This window comes from Trichosurus vulpecula, chromosome 4 (assembly GCF_011100635.1).
Source record: "Trichosurus vulpecula isolate mTriVul1 chromosome 4, mTriVul1.pri, whole genome shotgun sequence".
In the NCBI taxonomy this organism is placed as follows: Eukaryota; Metazoa; Chordata; class Mammalia; order Diprotodontia; family Phalangeridae; genus Trichosurus; species Trichosurus vulpecula.
The window spans coordinates 64,581,656-64,603,534 of NC_050576.1; the positions used below are offsets into that span (position 1 = coordinate 64,581,656).

General features: G+C 38.7%; 1 protein-coding gene across 3 annotated transcripts in view; it reads left to right on the forward strand.

The window, feature by feature from the left end:
- LOC118846098 (dimethylaniline monooxygenase [N-oxide-forming] 3-like) overlaps positions 1–21,879 on the forward strand; it is a 33,395-nt gene continuing 11,516 nt past the window's right edge. The window contains exons 1-7 of one of the 3 annotated variants that reach the window (XM_036754286.1): positions 1–125; positions 1,708–1,845; positions 11,059–11,247; positions 14,495–14,657; positions 15,200–15,342; positions 17,500–17,699; positions 20,166–20,521. In XM_036754286.1, coding sequence (XP_036610181.1) covers positions 120–125; positions 1,708–1,845; positions 11,059–11,247; positions 14,495–14,657; positions 15,200–15,342; positions 17,500–17,699; positions 20,166–20,521 — 1,195 coding nt within the window. In that variant the 5' untranslated portion in view covers positions 1–119. Of the gene's footprint in view, positions 126–443; positions 509–1,707; positions 1,846–11,058; positions 11,248–14,494; positions 14,658–15,199; positions 15,343–17,499; positions 17,700–20,165; positions 20,522–21,879 lie in introns of those variants that run through there. The other 2 variants (XM_036754284.1, XM_036754285.1) reach the window with 2 other exon arrangements.

Consider the following 21,879-nt stretch of genomic DNA (forward strand, 5'->3'; position numbering starts at 1 on the left):
AGAGTGAAAAGGCAACTGAGGGAGGTTTCAGGAATAAAAAACTGAGTCAATTAGCATCATAAAATTCCAGTTTATCCTGAGCGAGGCTAGAAAGCAGAGAGCTACCTGGGTAATTACATATGATGGTGAGTGTTTGAAATTATGTCAAAAGGTATATAAGATAAGGGTCTTTATAACAGTTTTTTACAGGGGCTATGAAACTTAGAGAACAATGGTTATTTTCTCATTCATCTATTTTTGTAGCTCCCAGGATACTCTGAATATGAGTTCCAAATCCTAAAGCATAAAGTTACCATAAGACTTTTTTTTGGCATGAGCTGATTCATTGGATCACTAAGTAAAAAGAGATTTTTATTCTCTTTAAGAACAGTTCCTATTTTCGATTATTGCCTCTACAGGAAAGATTGTGCAAGCCCCTCCCTTTTACATAAATCCTCATGCCCTTTGGGGAACATTCAGAGACTCAGGAGACATGAAGAATAAGAGAAGTTAGCAAAGAGGAAAAAAGGTAGACACTTGAGGGACGGAAATGGAAGAGAGGATGGGGGTGGGGTAATAATAAAAATGCTGGTCAAATTCCTACTCATAATATTCTTGGAACTAAATGTAGTATGCTATAAGGATAGATCCAATTAACAAATTCTAATCAATCTGTTTTTTCTGGAAATTATTCCACAATTTGGGCTCAAAATTATTTTTAAAAATAGTGTGAATAAGTAATACTTCTCAAACTGAGGCTTGTTATATTTACAAGGGGAAATTTGGTGTCCTTTCCTCATCTCTGAAATGAGCAAATTGAACTAAACTATCTTTGAGGAGGTTCCTCCCTGTTCTAACATTCTATATGGTTTTGTATCTATATTACCAGACGCATGACATGGAGGTAAAATGCATGTCTCTGAGAGGGAGGTGAAAGTAAAGGCAAGACATAGGGAAGAAGTATTTCTGAGGTCAAGAAATCTAATAATTACATTTGGCTGGGACCTTCTTTTAATCATTAAACTAAAGTGAAATATACAAAACATAAATAACTATTAAAAAATGAAATATAAGACTATTTCCTTTCCTCATCTTTTAATTTCTCTTGATCACTCCATTAAAGGAGTTAGTAAGGAGTGAAAGTCCAAAGACCAGCAAAAAATGAAGAAGGGAAAAGATTATTAGTTTATAGATTTGGTTATTGATCTCTGAAAAATTGAGAATTAGTTATAATGTAAAAGTGAGGAAAATAAAGAAATATATCCCATGGGATTTAGAAGTAGAATATTTAATATAAGAACTGGAAGAGAACATGTAAACATAGTCAAATGACCAAAAGGACTCTTTGGAATTGGAGCGCATATGGCAAAGCAAATCTATGATTTCGTAGGTTACAGATGGTCCCAGTGTAGAACATTGATGAAGATCAGCGTCTCCTCTGGAACTTTTATCTTTAAAGAATACAAGGGACTTTGGAGACTAAGTGACTTGTCTATGATCGAAGAATTCATATGTGTAAGGAGTCAAATCTGAGTTGTCCTGATTCTAAATTCATCTCTCAATCCACAATGCCAAGTTGACTCCTGGGGACTCCTAAGCAGAAAGGGGGGGAGGGTAATGGGGACAAAAACCAATGTTTCTCATTAAATCAAACATAAATAATGTAAAATTTTGAGTTAAGTGATAAAACTATCTGAAGAAGCTTTGCTTGAGCATCTCTTCTTACAGGAGACCATGGGGAAGAAAGTGGCAATCATTGGAGCTGGAGTGAGTGGTCTGGCCTCCATCAGGGCCTGCTTGGAAGAAGGGCTTGAGCCTACCTGCTTTGAGAGGAGTGATGATGTTGGGGGCCTGTGGAAATTCTCGGTCAGTGAGCTTTTGTTATGCTACAAAGAAAGAAAATTGCTTCATGTGGTAGAACAGATTTTTTTGGCTTTGCTTAGACTTCAAAAATGCTCGGAGAGGTAGTGAACTATATATGCTGAAAGAGGCGTATATTGTCAGACATGGTGAAATTGTTTGCTCTATTTGAGTAGTTTATTGTTACAAGGGAGGGTTTCGATAATGGGAGAGAAAAACTGGAAAATGACAGGAACATAAAAAAAACATCAATAAGACATGTTTATTTATTTAATTATTTCCTCCACCTTCCACAACCTACTTCCAAGTCAGAAGCAAGTGTAGCAATGTGAAATTTCAGAGTTCCCTGAGATTGTCTTCTGATGTCAGCCTTGCTCAGTTGTTGTCCAGTTGTTTCAGTCATGTCTGATTCTTTGTAACCCCGTTTGGGGTTTTCTTGGCAGAGATACTAAAGATGTCTTTCTGACTTCAAGCCTGGCATTCTGTCCTTTGTACCACCTAGCTTGGGATTAATCATTAGCAAATGAGAAAACTTAATGTCCAAAGATCGTGTAACAGTTTGTATTTGGTCACTCACATTTTATTTATTTCAAGAGGAATGATTTAATATGGTCAAGAAAGATCATTGTTGTTGAGTAGTATTCTGGTGGTAAGACTTTATGAGTTTACTTATTTTATTCCTATAACAATTGACAATAAATTATTCACAATATTTGTATTCCACTTACATAGAACAGCCCAGAATTTGTACTCCTTTGTCATAGCCTTAGAGAATTCAGGGTCTCTTGTACACCCCACTGAGGCACTGGCATAGGACTTTAGTAAAGGGCTTCCATTTCCCTTTCCCTCCCTCCACTATGGTCCCATTTGCAGCTTGAATAAAGCCTCCATTCTTCATAGACTATTTGGAGGCAACATGGTTCTGTGGAAGGAGCACTAACTATTGAGTCAGAGGAGCTGGGTTAAAATCCCACCTTGGGCAACTTGCTTAATCTCCTTCCATGGGTGTGAGTTTCCTTATGTGTAAAATGAGGAGGGTGGACTACCTGGCTTCTGAGGCCACTTGATTCTCTAGCCCTATGATTCCTTGAATCATTCACAAAAATCTCATAGTCCAATTAGTGATTCTAGGAAGATATGACATACTTTCTAGTCTCTATTTATTATATTATAGCTTTAAAAAGAAAGGAATAATTTTTAAAGAATTATGGGAGTAAACTATATGTTGCATTGGAATTATTTTGGTTTGTTTGTATTTCCTTGGTTGGAGGGGGAGGAGAATTTTTAAAATTAATTAATTTTTAATATTTTTTAAAATATTGAGTTCCAAATTCCTTCCTCCCACTGCTCCTCCACTCATTGAGAAGGCTAGCAACATGATATCAATTAGACATGTAAAGTCATGCAAAACATATTTCTATATTAGTCATGTTTCAAGAAAAAGCAAGAAACATAAACAAAAATTTAAAAGTATGCTTTGATCTGCACTTGGTGTTCATCAAATCTCTCTCTGGAGGTGGATAATGTTTTTCATCATAGGTCCTTTGAATTATCTTGGATTGTATTGATCAGAATAGATAAGTCTTTCACATTTGATCCTTTTTACAATGTTGTTATCACTGTGTACAGTGTTACCATTCTGTTTACTTCACTTTGCATCAGTTCATATAAGTCTTCCCAGATTTTTCTGAAAACTTCCCCTCACCATTTCTAAGTACAATAGTACTCCATCACAATCATATGCAACAACTCATTTAGCCATTCTCCATTTCATTGGCATCCCCTCAATTTCCAATTCTTCGCCACTATAAAAAGAGCTGCTATAAATATTTTTGTACATATAGGTCCTTTTTCCTTTTCTTTGATCTCTTTGGGGTACAGACCTAGTAGTGGTATTGCCGGGTCAAAGTGTTTTATTTTTCTTTGGGGATATATTATTATCCAATTATTCTCCATAATGGCTGGACCAATTCAAAATTTCACCAACAATGCATTAGTGTACCTATTTTTCCACATCCCCTCCAGAATTTATCAGTTTCCTTTTCTGTCATGTTAGCCAATCCAATAAGTGTTAGGTGGTACCTCAGAGTTGTTTTAATTTGCATTTCTCTGATCAATAGTGATTTAGAGCATTTTTATGTGACTATTGATAGCTTTGATTTCTTCTTCTGAAAACTGCCTGTTCATATCTTTTGACCATTTATCAGTTGGGGAATGACTTTTATTTTTATAAATTTGGCTCACTTCCCTATATAGTTGAGAGGAAAAAAAGACCTTTATCAAAAGAGAAACTTGTTATAAAAAAAATTCCCCAGTTACTAGCTTAGAGAGAGGAGATTTAATTAACCAGTGACTAGATAGGAAGGTGGGTGAGATACCCAAAAGCCTACTAGCAAGCAATAAGTTTCTTAGTGTCGTTACAACACCTGTGTCTATCTTCTTAAGTCCTGAGCTACTTTCTCTATCTTCAAATTACCTCATTTTTACTTACTTTTATGTAACTAGGTGTAATTATGACACTAGGTGTCACTGTTTCACAAATAATAATAAGAAAAAACATGTTTACTATGTGTTAGACATTGTACTAAGAGCTTTGCAATTACTTTATCATTCGATAAGTATATATGCACAAATGTGTGGAAATAGTATTTTTGTAAGGCAGAGTTGAAATCACACAATCATATTTTGCCTTTGCAATCATAACTAAGTGAGAATATATCCCAATCAATCCATCCATACTTCATAAACCTTAGACTGTGTGAGAAGTTGTTTAAAGTGGAGTGATATGTGAAAATTGTGTTCAGATGAGCCAAAGAAACTTGGCCACGCCCCAAATGAGTAAGACATGCTAGCTTAAGTCCCTGAAGAAGAGCCATCTGGGAGGGGGAGCAAAGGAAACGGAGCCTGGGTTTCAGCCTTCAGCCTAGGTCTCCTCCTCCCACTTAGCCTTTGACTGTCAGAGGACCTGGGAGACTCTGAAGGGTCTGGACAATGCTGGACTTCTCATTCACCCATCATTGTCCTAGTTTCATCTCTGTAGCAGCAGATAGAAGTGCTTGTATTGGAAGCCAAAAAAAAAAAAAAAACCCAGACTAGACATAGATTCACAGCTTCATAAGGAACTCAGGGGAAAAAAAAACAGAAAACAAACCTACATCATGCCTAAGGGGAGCCCCTTGAGCACCTCATGAATGGCAGAGAAAGGACTCCCAACAATTAGGAGCTGTCAGCACATGAGTCGCATGTGCCCTTTAAACTTAAGTCCACTTCCCACAGGATTATGTATGTACTTATAATAGAGTGCGTCAGAGATTGGGGAACCCACTCTGGAGTCAGAAGGACTCGAGTTCAAATCTAACCTCATACACTAGGTGTGTGACCCTGGGCAAGTCACTTCACCCTGTTTGCCTCAGTTTTCTTATCTGTAAAACAAGCTGAAGAAGGAAATAATGGCAAACAACTCAAGTATCTTTGCCAAGAAAACCCTAAATGGGGTCCCAAAGAGTCAGACATGACAAATAGACTAAACAACAACAAAAACCACTTAACTGGCCAACTAAATGTATTCTCAACCGATAAACTTAGAGGGAGGCACACCAGTGGGAATTCATTCCAACAGCATTAGAGAAACACTTCCCACCCTTACCCACTCCCCCATCCCTGCAGAACCCTACCATTGCTCTTCACATATACTCCTAGAATCCTGAGAAGAAAGATGCAGCTTTGCCCCAGGACCCCGGGCTATGAGAGTGGAACTCGAGATAAAGATCATCGGGTCTTGGGTATGCTACATGTATCTATGATGTATGTATGTATGCAAACCTATGGAGAGGAGAGAGAGAGATCCCAAGGTCAGACTGATGGCGAAAAACTGGAAAGTAAGAAAGACCTCTTCTATACCTGTCTCGCTTTTTCCTCCTCTTTCTCCCCAGATGCCCTGAAGTCTGAACTATCCCAAATTCATGTGATATTTCTTTTCCTTTGGAAGATCAGGACATTCTACCATGCAGAAGGGGCAGTACCATTGTACATGTTTGAACTTCCCATAGAATATAAATTTCTTGAGGAAAGGGACTTTGCCTTCTTCCTAGTGAGTGCTCAATAAACTTAGAATCAATTGATTTGAAATTCCACAAGCATGCTTTGGTTTCATATATTTTCTGAATCTCACATTCTTGGTTCAACCAAAGCTTTTCAATAATGACTCCTATGAGTCATAGTCAAAGTCTTGTTTTAATCCATCAGTTCATCAGCGTTCATCAAGCACTTAGTATGTGCCAGACATTATGCTAGGTACTGAGGATACAAATACAAAAGTGAGACAGTCCCTGCCCTCAAGAAGCTTATGTTACCCTGGGAGGGCATTAGGGAGAGAGGGAATTTATGTTCATTGATAAGTAAATGCATCTTAAAGACAAAAGAAATAGGTAGATAGTGACATATTTTCTTTATGACCCTTCTAATCAGCTAAATGCCAAGAGATTCCAGTGTTTAATTGCAGCATTGTCACATTAACCTATAAGAAAGAGGTTGCCTCAAAATAGGAAAATGATAAATGTTGGAGAAGATGTGGGAAAGTTGGAACACTGTGAGCTGATCCAACCATTCTGGAGAGCAATTTGGAACTATGCCCAAAGAGCTATAAAAATGTGCATACCCTTTGACCCAGCAATTCCATTTCTAGGGCTGTATCCCAAAAAGATCATAAAAATGGGGAAAGGACCCACATGTATAAAAATATTTATAGCAGCAATTTTTGTGATGGCCAAGAACTGGAATTCAAGGGGATACCTGTCAATTGGGGAATGGCTAAACAAGTTGTGGCATATGAATATAATGGAATACTATTGTGCTCTAAGAAATGATGAACAGGCAGATTTCAGAAAAAACCTGAAAAGACTTATATGAACTGATGCTGAGTGAAGTGAGCAAAACCAGGAGAACATTGTACACAGTAACAGCCACAGTGTGCAAGGACTGATTTTGATAGACTTAGCCCTTCTCAGCAATACAATGACCTAAAACTTTTCCAAAGAACTCATGATGGAAAATGCCATCCACATCCAGAGAAAGAACTATGGGGTCTAAATGCAGTTCAAAGCAGACTCTTTTCTTTCTTGTTTTGTTTTGTTTTCCTTCTCATGGTTTCTCCTATTCATTATAATTCTTCTATGCCACATGACTAATGTGAAAATGTGTTTGATAGGAACATATATGTAGAGCCCACATCATATTGCATGCTGTCTTGGGGAAGGAGGTGGGAGAGAGGGGGAGAAAATTTAAAACTTATGGAAGTGAATACTGAAAACTGAAAATAAATAAATTAAATAATAAAAAAATAAAAAGGAGGTTACCTTAGATGTAGGGGTGGGGAACCTGCAGCCTTGAGGCCACATGTGGCACTCTATATCCTCAAGTGAGGCCCTTTGACTGAATCCAAACTTCTGAGGTTCCCACCCCTGCTAGAGGATAGAGAGGCAGCTATTATGATAAAGACCTGGGTTCAAATCCTACATGATGGTCCTGGTCCCCAATTGAAAGAGGTCATTTTTGTAAAGCACTTACCACAGTGCCTGGCACATAATAGGCACTATATAAATGCTTATTTATTCCCTTCCCCCCACTTGGACTCTCAGTAGCCTCCCACATTTCTCTAAGACTAAAAATTGTATTCTGTTTTATAACTCTCTAATGTATTTAACATACATAGGGAGAGGGATTGGCCCTGAGATTCACTGGGGTAGAGAATTCCTAGATGAGCAAACTTTCCCTACCAACACAGAATGGCACCTTCTTTACAACTTGTAGTCTTGAGATTTGCCTTAGAACAATAACACTTGTCTAGAGTCACAGATAATATATAATTCAATATCTATTAAGTATATTTTGGTTATCTGTACATGTGCCTTCTGACATTTTTAGATCATAAGTTCTATGAGATAGGGGGAAGTAGGGGAGGTATGTGCTATCTAAAATTTGTATCTTCCCCCAGTCTCTAGAGTAGTGTTCTGTGCACATGGGGTATCTAGAAATGTTTGTTAAATTAAATTGAATTCAAAAGGGTAAATCATTCCATTGCTGAAAAGTTTTAATTATTAGAAAATGTTCCTTTATATGGAACTCTGCCTCCCTTAAATTTCTACCTACTGCTTCTAGTTCTTCCCTCTGAAGCAAAAGTGAAGTCTGTTCCCATTTCTTCATGATAACATTGAATGTACTTGAAGACAGCTATCATGTTGGTCCTGTTGTCTCTCTATTCACTTGGATTATTTTAGTACAGTCTTAACCGGTCTCCCTTCTCTCAATCTCTCAATCTCTACACATTCTTTCTCACAGTTTTTTGAATTGACTTGAAGGCAAAGGTGCCCTTTATACTGGTGAATTAAATTTGAAATTTTTCTCAAGTTTCACAGGCTTGCTCAGTTATAGACACCCTGCATTGTTTTTTAATATCTATGCTTTGGGGTGGAGCCAAGATGGCGGCTGGAAAGCAGGGATGTGCCTAAAGCTCTCCCCCAGGACAAACTAAACACCTATAAAAAATGTCTCTGAACAAATTCTAGAACTACAGAACCCACGAAAAAGCAGAAGGAAGCAGGGCTCCAGCCCAGTACTGCCTGGGTGGTCGCTGGGTAAGGTCTATCCCAACGTAATTGGAGTGGAGCGGAGCAGAGCCCAGAATATGCTGTGTCTAGACCAGCCAGACCAGGAGCCAGGCGGAAAAGGCCCTAGAGCCCTGAATCAGTGAGCTGTGGCAGTCACCAGGCTTCTCAACCCACAAACACCAAAGACAACAGAGATGGCTAGTGGGAAAAAACTGCAGGGACAGAGTGAAAGGAGTGTGTGGTTGGCCACCACCCCAGGGGCACCAGAGGTGGTGCAGCTACAGTTGTTTCCAGCCCCAGGCCCACCTGGTGGGAGGAATTAAGTGGTGGATCTGAGTGGGAGTGCAGAGCCTGCTTAGATCTGAGTCATGGTCAGGGTTGGTGGTTCTTGGGGGAGGAGGAGCACTGGTATGGCAGAGCTTGCTGTGAAGAAAAAAGCTCTGAAAAAAAACAGCACAGCCCCTCAGGCTTGAGGCAAAGTACTCTATACCCTACAAGCAGCCATACCGTGAGGAAAAACTCAAGGGTCAAGTAGTTGACTGGGAACACGGCCAGGCAGTGAAAACAGACTCAGATTCAGACTCAGACTTTGGAATCTTTCTTTGGTGACAAAGAAGATCAAAACATACAGCCAGAAGAAGGAACAAAGTCAAAGGGCCTACACCAAAAGCCTCTAAGAAAACATGAAGTGGTCTCAGGCCATGGAAGAGCTCAAAAAGGATTTGGAAAAGCAAGTTGGAAAAGTAAAGGAAAAATTGGGAAGAGAAATGAGTGTGATGTGGGAAAACCATGAAAAACAAGTCAATGAATTGCTAAAGGAGACCTCAAAAATACTGAAGAAAATAACACCTTAAAATAGGCTAACTCAAATGGCAAATGAGCTCCAAAAAGCCAATGAGGAGAAGAATGCCTTGAAAGGCAGAATTAGCCAAATGGAAAAGGAGGTCCAAAAGACCACTGAAGAAAATACTACCTTATAAATTAGATTGGAGAAAGGGGAAGCTAGTGACTTTATGAGAAACCAAGATATTATAAAACAGAACCAAAGGAATGAAAAAATGGAAGGCAATGTGAAATATCTCATTGGAAAAACCACTGACCTGGAAAATAGATCCAGGAGGGATAATTTAAAAATTATTGGACTACCTAAAAGCCATGATCAAAACAAAGAGCCTAGATATCATCTTTCAAGAAATTATCAAGGAGAAGTACCCTGATATTCTAGAGCCAGAGGGTAAAATAGAAATTGAGAGAATTCATCAATCGCCTTCTGAAAAAGATCCCAAAAAGAAAACTCCTAGGAATATTGTCACCAAATTCCAGAGCTCCCAGATCAAGGAGAAAATACTGCAAGCAGCCAGAAAGAAACAATTTGAATATTGTGGAAACACAGTCAGGACAACACAAGATCTAGCAGCTTCTACAACAAGGGATTGAAGGGCTTGGAATATTATATTCCAGAGGTCAATGGAGCTAGGATTAAAACCAAGAATCTCCCACCCAGCAAAACTGAATATGGATTTTCAATAAAATAGAGGACTTTCAAGCTTTCTCAGTGAAAAGACCAGAGCTGAATAGAAAATTTGAGTTTCAAATACAAGAATCAAGAGAAGCATGAAAAGGTAAAGAAAAAAGAGAAATCAGAAGGGACTTACTAAAGTTGAACTGTTTTGTTTACATTCCTACATGGAAAGATGATGTGTATAATTCATGAGACCTCAGTATTAGGGTAGCTGAAGGGAGCATACATACATACATAATACACAGGGTGGGTTGAATATGAAGGGATGATATCTAAACAAACGAAATCAAATTAAAGGATAAGAGAGGAATATATTGAGAGAGGGAGAAAGGGAGAGATAGAATGGGGTAAATTATCGCACATAAAAGTGTCAAGAAAAAGCAGTTCTGTAGGAAGGGAAGAGGGGGCAGGTGAGGGGGAATGAGTGAATTTTGCTCTCATTGGATTTGACCTGAGGAGGCAATACCATACACACTGAACTGGGTATCTTACCCCACAGGAAAGAAGGAGGAAGGAGATAAAAAAGGGGGGACATAGAAGGGAGGGCAGATAGGGGGAGGAGGTAACAAAAGTAAACATTTTTGAAAAGGGACAGGGTCAAGGGAGAAAATTGAACAAAGAGGGATAGGATAGGAAGGAGCAAAATATAATTAGTCTTTCACAACATGAGTATTGTGGAAGGGTTTTTCATAATGATATACATGTGGCCTATATTGAATTGTTTGCCTTCTTAGGGAGGGTGGGTGGGGAGGGAAGAGGGGAGAGAATTTGGAACTCAAAGTTTTAAAAGCAGATGTTCAAAAAAAAGTTTTTGCATGCAACTAGGAAATAAGATATACAGGCAACGGGGCGTAGAAATCTACCTTGTCCTACAAGAAAGTAAGGGAAAAGGGAATGGGGGGGAGTGGGGTGACAGAGCGGAAGGTTGTCTGGTGAAGGGGGCAATCAGAATATATGCCATCTTGGAGTGGGGGGAGGGTAGAAATGGGGAGAAAATTTGTAATTCAAACTCTTGTGAAAATCAATGCTGAAAACTAAAAATATTATATAAATAAATTTTTAAAAATCAAAAAAAATCTATACTTTTTTCAGGACCATGCAGAAGAAGGCAGGGGGAGCATTTACCAATCTGTATTTACCAACTCTTCAAAAGAAATGATGTGTTTCCCAGATTTCCCTTACCCAGATAACTACCCCATTTTCATGCATAGGAGCAAGCTCCAGGAGTATATCACCACATTTGCCAAAGAGAAGAATCTCTTAAGATACATAAGGTTTAAGGTAAGCTATTACAAACAGAACTGGTCCTACACAGTGTCTTTGAAGGATCTCCCTTCTGGCCTCCTCCTACATCTTCACTTTCAGCACTATTCACTCACTTAATGGCAACTCCCAACATGGGAACCTCTCACACTAGAATGTCCCAACGAAGCCTTCCTAGAGGAGTTCAATGATCTACTTTTCTACTTCCCCCTATCAAAATGTATCTATCTATACTCTAAGGATATTAGCACTGGAAGGGAGCCTAGCAATTAAACACCACTAGTTTGCTATTGAGAAAACTGAGTCTCAGAGAGGTTACAAAACAAGTCAGTGGATAGGAGCAATGGTATGCTGGAAACAGCTCACACCAGTTCTCAGACAATTGTTAAATTTTCAGTGTGAATATTTTACACCTTAAAAATCAGCAAATTCTACAAATTAAGGCTTGATTTACTGTTTTATTTATTGTCAGGACTTAATAAAGTGATGGAGAAAATGTTACCAATGCAGGTTAAACTTAAAAGTACATTGTACATACAATTTGTCTCCAGAGGAACAGTCATTAGACATTTACCAACAAACCCCTGGATATGAGGACATATGACTGAAAGGCCAGGGCTCTTTAGGTTATAGATTTCCAACTGAGAGAGACCTTGGGGATCATTGCTTAGTCTGCCCCTCCTCCTCCTTTTACAGATGAGGTAAAGTGACTTGCCCAAAGTCACTAAAGTCATATAGGTGGTAAGGGGCAGAGCCAAGATTGAAAAACATGTCCTTTGACTCCATAACTAGAATTCTTTCCATTGTACCATTCTGGTTCTCCAAGGCTACTTCTCCTTCTTTCCACTACACTACAATGTATACGTAGGTCCCATCTGACCCTTCAGTTCAGTTGCAGAACTCTGAGAAATAATTAGCCAGTCATTGCTTAATGTTCCAAGTTATTCAAGAAGCCTGTCCTGTTTCCCCAATTGCTAACGTCCCCTTACGTCTCCATCTCAATCTATATCTAAATTTTGCGTGCATTTAGATGTGTTTACATATATATACATATGTGTGTGTGTGTGTGTGTATGTGTGTATATAATCTGTGTACCTATATATTGGCATGTGTATGGGTGTTGCATATACCACATCTACATGTGTTCCTGCATGTATAACTCTAGCTCTATTTCCTGTTTTTATTTATTTGGGGACATGTTGTAATTCTCTAATAGAATACAAGTTCCTACAGGGCAGGAACTATCTCACTTTTGACTTTGTATCCCCAGATCACAGTATGGCACCTGACCCTTAGTAGCAGGTACTGAATAAATGCTTACTGTTTCTTGATTTGATTGCAAAGTTAATGTGTTATATCTCCCCAAGGCACTTAAAAACTCTTGAATCTAAAGGCTGAACTTCCATTTATGAAATTTCATTTACCATGGTAGGATATAAGAGGACTGGATAGATGAGAGAAAGAGGAAAAGAAGGTCTTACTCATGTTCATTAAATCATATCTATGTGTAAGATCTGTTCTGTGTAGAAATGGGGTGAATTCTATCCATAAGAGTCACTCTAAGACCAGATTTTAATTCTCTAAGAGAGGTCACTATGATTCTGAAAATAATTCAATCAAGGCATAAATTACCACACCATAAATTGAAACCCTATTCACGAAAGAATTTCACAATAGCATCATATGTAATTGAAAATAAAACAGCTGGAAATAGCCTGTGTCCAAGAATAGGGTAATGATTAAATAAAATGTGCTTCATTATTGAAATGGAATACCCAAAGCCATTAAGACTAGTAAGTACGAGGAATACAAATAAGGAAAACCTGAAATAAGATAAGCAGAACCAAAAAATAGAGTGTGTGCACATTTACTATAGCCACATAAGAAGAAAAATGAATAGGATCATAGATTCAGAGCTGGAAGGTAAAAATAAGTGAGTGGATGAATAAAAATAAATTGTTTACTATATGTGAAGTTTTGTGCTAAGAGCTGAGCATACATATAGAAAAGCATGACAGTTCCTGCTCTCACGGAGATCACATTTTAATAGTGAGAGATGATGCATATAGAAGATTTCAGATGGAAATCAGAGGACCAGTGGTCCTTAGGATACGGAGGCATGGGAGATAGAATTGCATTTTCTTTAATGTAATTTTTAATCAATAAAACAAAATCATTTTCTGAAGTTGAACTGTGTGGAAAACAAAAAATTCTGATAGAGACTTAGAGACAGTAATTGATAAATTACTGATGCTTCATATAATGTGGTACAGTGAGGGGGTGGGGATGGGGGAGCCCTAAGAACTGGGTTCAAATCCCAGTTCTACTGTTCATTACCTGTGTGGTCAAGAGCAAATAGCTTTGTCCCTCTGGGAGTCAGTTTCCTGATCCATAAAATGAGGAGATTAGATAAGGTTTCTTTCAGCTCTAAATAAAGTCTATGATCCTATTATCTTAAAACTCACATGATTTAGGATGTACCGTGTGAACCGGGGCAATCTCATAACCTTTCTGGGGCTCAGATGAAAACTGAAATTGTAACTTGCTCAGGATCACACAGTTAGTAAAAGTCTGAAGCAGAGTAGAATTCAGATCTTTCTGACTCCAAGTCCAACACTCTACCCTCCCTACGTGTTGAAGACTAGATGATCTCTAACATCTCTTCCTACTCAAACTGATAGTCCTATGGGTTGAAATTAATTTAAATGTAAATAATTACTAAACAAGCTTAGTTCAATTTATTTTCAGTGTTCTATTTTAATAAAACACTTAATTACTTTTTAAGAAAGAGATCCTCTTTAGGAGAAGATTTTAGTTTTAGAGAATGTTGGGTCATTAAAGTTCTCAACATGTAATTAATGGTCACCTAGATATGACCACTAAAATCCCACATTCTGGAAGAAACCTTTTCCAAACCCTCTTAATATGAGTGCCTCCATTCTGTTGACTATTTTTTATTTATCCTGTATATGGCTTGTTTGTACATAGTTGTTTGCATATTGTCTCCCCAATTAGATGGTGAGGTATTTGGAATCAGAAAGTGTTTTTTGCCTTTCTTTGGATCCCCAGTCTTTAGCATAGCTCCTGGCACACAGTTGGTGCTTAATACATGCTTATTGACTGATTGATCCTTCTTCCTATTAAGCACATTACATCCTCTCTGCCTCCAGGTTGAGGTAAATTCCATGTCTTTACTTGTCTGCCCTGTTCACGCATGAATGCATACTACTACTGAGCAGAATGCTTTTGGTTTGTTTTCCCTAAGACATTGGTCTCCGAGGTAAAGAAGCGCCCTGATTTCTCTGTTACTGGCCAGTGGGACGTTGTGACTGAACAGGATGGGAAGCAGGAATCGGCTGTGTTTGATGGTGTTATGATATGTTCAGGACATCACGTGTACCCCAATCTGCCAAAAAGTGACTTTCCAGGTGAGTTAAATAGGCATACAGTGAAGCAGAGGCAAAAGTTTAATTGCTTGATGTTTTATCATGGTTATTATTTTACTGTTTTTCTAAATCACAGAATGTTAAAACACCTTCTCCCACCCTATTTTGAACTAAACCTATGAGTTCATCAACTCCTTGTGTGGAAACTCCCTCCACTAATGCAGATTGATAACTTGGCTTTACTCTTAGAGAGTCACCAGGGAGGTGCTGAGAGACTAATTTACCCATGGTCACAAGCCAGCGTATATCAGAGTCAGGACTTGAACACTGGCCCTTCTGATTCTAAAGTCAGCCTTCCATCCACTGCCCCTTAGTGCCTCTCTTTCTGAGTAGCTCTTTTATAAAGTTGTCCATGGGCTTGACAGTAAAAAAAAATGAGGTGCTTCTCTGAGGGCATGGAACCTACAAAATCATTTCTGCAGTTTATCATAACAAATAGAGATAAAAAACAAGTCCAGACTTAAAGGAAAAATCTTTCCTGATTTTCTTGAACAAACTCATTTATTCTCCACTTTCCCCCTCAGGGCTGAAAGAGTTTAAAGGCAAGTCCTACCACAGTCGGGAGTACAAGGGACCAGAAGGATTCAAAGGGAAGAGAGTGCTTGTGGTTGGTCTGGGGAATTCAGGGTGTGATATTGCTACGGAGCTGAGTTACACAGCAGCACAGGTATGATTTCCCAGGATGCCTTGTGATTTATCCTTGCCCTAAGTATTATTCCTATATTAGAAAAGTACTATAACAAGGAGCTTGTGATGGCATAGTTGACTTGGCACTCAAGTATTTAGGGACAGGTCAGCCTCCCTCTAGAAGTATTGGCATCCATTGATTGGTGAAGTAAGAATATGTCTAAGGAAGTACCATTAGAGGAAATGTTTCAAGACATCAGTGTCTTCCTTTCTAAACGTTCTTAACCTGCCTTGGTTTTAGGATGTTCTGGATTTTAGGTAAAATCTATCAAAAATTCCTTAGGTATGCCCCAATGAAAATGGCACAAATAATGTGGAGGTTGTCTCTAGAAGTCAGGTCTAATGCTCCTGGACTGAGAGTCTCCCAGCATGCTTCTAATCACAGAATCACCAAGCCTCATAGCTGGCATACCTGGGTCAATCTTGCATCTGAACAGAATCCTCTCTCCAAAATTCTCAGTAAATCAGAAGTGAAGTTAACCCAACACTATTAAGAATTCATAGTCTAAACCCACTGTCAGGTGATGGGAACAAGAGAGTTTAAGTCATAGAATCAAAGAAATTTGGTGGCTATCTAGTCTAATCCGTACCCTAAAAAATTCACTGAGGATCGTAGCTGGAAGGGAGCCAGAAACCTTCTAACTCGAACCGCCTCATTTTGTATACAAGGAAAACCTGGTTCAGGGAAGGCACATGACTCTCCCAAAGTCATATAGGCAGAGTAAGAAGTGGGAATTGACCCCAGGTCTTCTGTGGCAGGAGCTAGTGGTCTTTCCATTTTACCCTTGAGAATTATGGGACACTTACTACCTGCGAGGCAGCCCATTCCACTTTGAAAAGGTCTAATTGTTAGGAAATGTTTTCCTTGTATTAAACCACAGTAACTCACAAAAAACATTTTTCAAAGCACAGAGGTGGTGTGACCCACATTTATCAAGCCATGCTTCTTTTCATCTATTGACAATGTAAGAAAGCAGGTGGCCATACCAGACCAATTAACATTAATAAGTGAATATTTATAAAAACTTACTACAACCAAGGCACCATGAGGGAGTCAAAGAGATACAACCAAGCATTCTCCCTGTCAAGAAAGTTGAAAACTAGCTGAAGAGACAGCAGATAGGTATTTGAAAATCAAAATAACAACCCAAAGATTTAAGAAGGCAACAAATTATTAAGCACCCAAAAGGAAGGGTTTAGTATTATGAATTAAAAGGAGTATAGAAATCAGTGAGAGCCGAAAGAGTAAATTCTCACAGAAGAGGAGGGTCTGGAGCCCTTGAAAAAAATGGAAAGAAATTACATAGGTAAAGAGCATTTAGGAAGGAAGGGCATTCCAGGCAGGAAGTAAAGACATGGAGGCAGGAGGGTGCTTTGTATATCTGGGAAACTGACTGGTTTGATTGGGTCAAAATATTTGTTATCAGAGAGCAGTCAGAGATGAACTTGGAAATGTAGATTGTGTCTAGATTAGGGAAAGCCTTAAATATCTATATTTGCCTAAAAGTGTGAACTTTACTCTCTAAGTAATGAGGAGTCACTGACAAATGTTGATCAGGGGAATGACAGCAATCCAGGAAGTTAAGAAGATTATTCTGCAAGATGGACCAGAGAGAGAAGATAGATTTGGGTAAATAGGTCAATCGATGTTTTTATGAACCTAGGGAACTATTTTGGGAAATATTTTAAGTCAGTTTACCCAGTAACATTTTAGAGAAATATTTATATTATAGTTGACAAGCAAAAAAAAGAGTAGGATTCCTTTGTGTATATAAATGCTGAAATTTACTTACTACTTTCCTTCTATATTCAGAATTTGATTAATATGAAAGTATGCTTAGAAATATGATGATAGCATTTATATAGCACTTTAAGGTTTGCAAAGCACTTTACAAATATTATCTCATTTGAGCCTCACAATAGCCCTAGGAGGTAGGTGCTATTAATATGCCCATTTTACAGGTGACAAAATCGAGGCAGAGCTACGTGACTTGCATCTAGTAAGGTGTCCAAGGAAGAATTGGTACCCAGGTTTTCCTGACTCCAGGTCCAGCACCACTGTGCCCCCTAGCAGTCTGATTTTGCTCATTATCACCAAATAGGAATTCAATCTACCTTCTTGGTACTTTTTTTCCAGGTTGTCATTAGTTCTAGAAGTGGTTCCTGGGTAATGAGTCGCGTCTGGGATGATGGCTACCCTTGGGACATGGTATACATAAATCGCTTTGATTGCTTCCTCAGAACAAGCCTCCCTACATTCATCACTGATTGGTGGTATATGAAGAAGATGAATATGAAATTTAAGCATGAGAACTATGGACTGATGCCTTTAGATGGGTACATTATATTAAAATTCTTATACAGCTGAATATTTTCGTATTAGTGCAAGCATTTCATAGGATGGTTCTTATTTGATCTTCCCCCACCCCTCCATACACAAACAATAAGCAAAAAATATTTGGGCTAAAAGCAAGAAGACCAGGGGAAAGAAGGAAGTAAGCAAGAAAGTAAAAATTTCTGGGTTATTGCAGTGTGGCCCATGATTAACTTTGAGGCCAGCAGAAATGCCAAAGTCCAGATGGGTCTAATGAAAACAAGGTTGATTGTGGTTACCAAGTATCAGTCAGTAAATAAACACTTAAGTGTTTACTATGTTCTAGGCACTGTGCCAAGCCCTGAGGATACAAAAACAAAGCAAAAGACAGTCACAGTCCCTGCCCAGCTAAGCCATGCTGCTTAAGTGGTTCAGTGTTAGAATATCTTCTTGCCAGGCAAGAGTCCTGGATCTAAGTCCCAGCCCATCCATGCTCATTCCACAGGACTTCCCAAGTCCCTTCATGATATTTTGATGCACTTACCTCTGAGAGGCAGTTATGTGGCTTAGTGGATAAAGCACTGGACTTAAGAATCAGGAATGTCTAAGTTGAAAACCCTACCTCAGATGCCTACAGGTAATTAGATCCTGGGGATATTAATCAATCTCTCTGCACCCCCATCTGTAAAATGATGGGGTTGAAAATGATGACCTTTAAGGTCTCTGTTCTAAATCCATGATCCTGGGCTGTGATAATAAGCTGTTTCATTTGCTACTGGTGCAATGCTAAATAAGCTGAACCTGAGTTTCCTCATCAGTAACATGAGAGGTTCATCCTGAATGACCTCTAAAATCCTTTCCTATCCTTCCAGGGCATGAGGAACAGTTGCAAGAATAAGGAAGAATTTCCTTTTCAGTGTTTTTCCTTTTGCCAAAACAATAACAATAAATCAGAAATAGGTCCCTAGTAAAGAAAAGAGATTTTTTTATGTTTGAAATGACCAGCCTCTCTTCTGGAGGTCCCCAGCCCCACTGCTACCACTCAAGCTTTAAAACAGCACACAGGCTCAGGACCATGGTCCTTACCCCTTTTGCCTCATCTATATACCTTCCTCAATATATACCTTGTAACTTGGAATCAGCCAGGTAATGAGAGTATGAGGATACTGTTTTAATGAAATAAGAATTTTATGACAAAAATTAGGCAGGTTATTTACAAGTATACTGTGAAGCTAGAGAGGCCAGTCTCTTCCTCATGAGGGTCTTTCTCTTTAGATCCCTACAAAGTCTGGTTTTTCCTCTTAGCTTCATCTTCCTTCTACTCCTAGATCAAACTGGAGCTCTCCCTCATGAATATTATAGGTACAAGGTCTTTTGGGTTGGCTTTTCTAGTTTTGACTGCTCGGTTCACAGCGAGTTTCATTCCACTGACATCACCCCTGCACTCCTCAAAACACACACACACACACACACACACACACACACACATTAATAAACTCCTGGAACATGACTTAAGCCTTGCAGCTTAAATCTTCAGCTCCCCTGCTTCCTAGAATATCTATCTCAGTTCCTGATTTCTCTCCCTCTTTCTAAACAATATGTTCATTTCTATTTTTTTCTAATGCTTTTCCCATCCCCAGTAGTGGAATTCAATCTTTCTCTCACCATTTTTTCAAAGATTCAGAGAATATTAGAACTGGAAACTTAGAGGTTTCCACCCTCATGGAGCTTGATATTGAATAAGCCACAAATCCAAATAATTATGATGTACAATATTGCTGTATTAGGAGAAGATCATTAATGAGCTGAGTTGGGGACAGAAAGCTTCTTGAAAAAGTTATCAGGGGCAGCTAGGTAGCACAGTGGATAAAGCACTGGCCCTGGAGTCAGGAGGACCTGAGTTCAACTTCATCCTCAGACACTTGACACTTATTAGCTGTGTGATCCCTGGGCAGGTCAAGTAACTGAACTTCCTTACCAAAAAAAAAGGTTAGCATTTAAACTGGACTCTGAAGGCTAATTAAGAATGTAATAGGCAGAGAGGAGGCTGGTGCTCAAGGTAATATACAGACATGTATTCACTCCCAAGTTAAAGAGTTGGTAATGATCATTTCCTGAAATAAGGTTTAAATATGTGTGTTAGGTGTGGGGGTGGTGGGTAAGGAGCTGGTTAGGTCACTGGGTTACCTAAACTGGGGAAGATGTGGTAATTTCTCTAGAAGAAGTAAAGGAATACAAACACGCAAGCTGTGTGAGAGGATTGGGGTAAAGACATACACTCATCACCTGCTGTACGATCTGCCCAGGATTACTGTGCATTGTAAACCAAGAAAAGCATAGTGGCATTTCCTACACATTTACCATACTTTGGGCACAAATTATATTATATTATTTATTATATATTATTTCCTTTTGTTTTATGTAATGTCTGATAAAAAAAACAAATCAAAACGTCATGTACTGAGCTATTGGCTTTTTCTTCTGTTCAGAACACTGAGAAAAGAACCTGTGTTCAATGATGAGCTTCCAGCCCGCATCATCTGTGGCACAGTAACCATCAAGCCAAATGTAAAGGAATTTACAGAGACATCTGCAGTGTTTCAGGATGGGACAGTGTTTGAAGCCATTGACACTGTCATTTTTGCAACTGGTTACGGTTATGCCTACCCTTTCCTTGATGACTCAGTCATCAAAAGCAGAAACAATGAAGTGACCCTTTTTAAAGGCGTCTTCCCTCCTCCCCTTGAGAAACCGACAATGGCTGTGATTGGCCTCATCCAGTCCCTTGGTGCTGCCATACCTACTGTTGACCTGCAGGCCCGATGGGCTGTAAGAGTAATAAAGGGTAGGTAGAGGGAGAGATAATTGATAAAGATGGGACCTATCCTCAAAAGATCCAAAGTGAATCAAAGATCTAGGTATCTATACAAGCATGAATATGGCAGACAAACAAACGGAGCCCTAATAGCAGAGTTCAGTTCAAGAAAGTCAATATCAGAGGGGTCCAGATATAGATATTTGGAACCAAATCTCAGGAAGATAAGTTCAGAGACAGATAAAATAGGATAAATGGGATACTAGGCAAGAACTAGAGACTGTCATGGGAGCCAGGAAACAAGACAGGATTCCAATTGTTTGATAACTATGATACAAAGTGTAGACTTAATCATATGGAAGGAGAGGTACAAAGCAGGGACCCAGTTCCTAAGGAACCAAAATACCAAAGTCAGAATATAACTAACTAACTAAACCAGTTATCTATTGGCAGTTTGTTATTTATGTTACACCAACTTCAGACAAATTTGATCTCAGGGTCTGAAGCTAGATTGAACTTTGGGTGAAATGCCCCAAATGTCAAAGGCTTTAAGATCAGGGATCCAAACAGGGGTTGAAATGGTGGATTTGGTCAATGTGTAGTTATGTGGTTTTTCTAGACCATTTTCCAGATCTGAAAGACTTCAAGGAGTCCCAAACTATCCTTCACTCATTCTAAGGCAGTTCTGAACCATTAAAGCAATCAACACTTAAATTTGTCTTCTCCAGAATCCTCCACATCGGAAATGAGAATTGGGATGATCCTCTACTTAACCTATCCCAAGAATTAAGTGACATCTGAAAGAAGAATTGGGTCTCCTCAAATAGAATTTCTGTTCTGTTCCCAATTCCTTAACAAGCTAGGATAACTTCTCATGAAACTATCTTCAAATGTTTGTCCAATCTCTCTCTTTAAGTCTTGAACAAAGGATGTCTGCCCTACCTTTGAAGTAGATAAATCACAAAGAATCACAGAAATTAAAAGAAAAAAATTATAGATAGCATTTATATAATACTTTAAGGTCTGCAAAGAGATTACTTTTTATCTCATTTGATCTTCACAACAATCCTTTAAGATAAGAACTATTATTTTTCTCACTTTGCAAATGAGGGAACTTAGGCTGAGAGAAGGTATATGACAAGTGCCCAGGGTCACGAGGCTATTAAGTGTCCAAGGCAAAATTTGAGCTCAGATCTTTCTGACTCTAAATCCAGTCATATCAGCTACATTAACCCAGTCTCTTCTTGATTACAGGTTAGAAAGGACTTTAGTACCATCTTACGAAAGTGATACTATTCCTAAAAATGGGAAACTCATACCTAAAATTCCTAAATCAGTAACAGACAAGTTATGGATCTGCATTGGTAGGGGAAGTTTCCATATTAGGC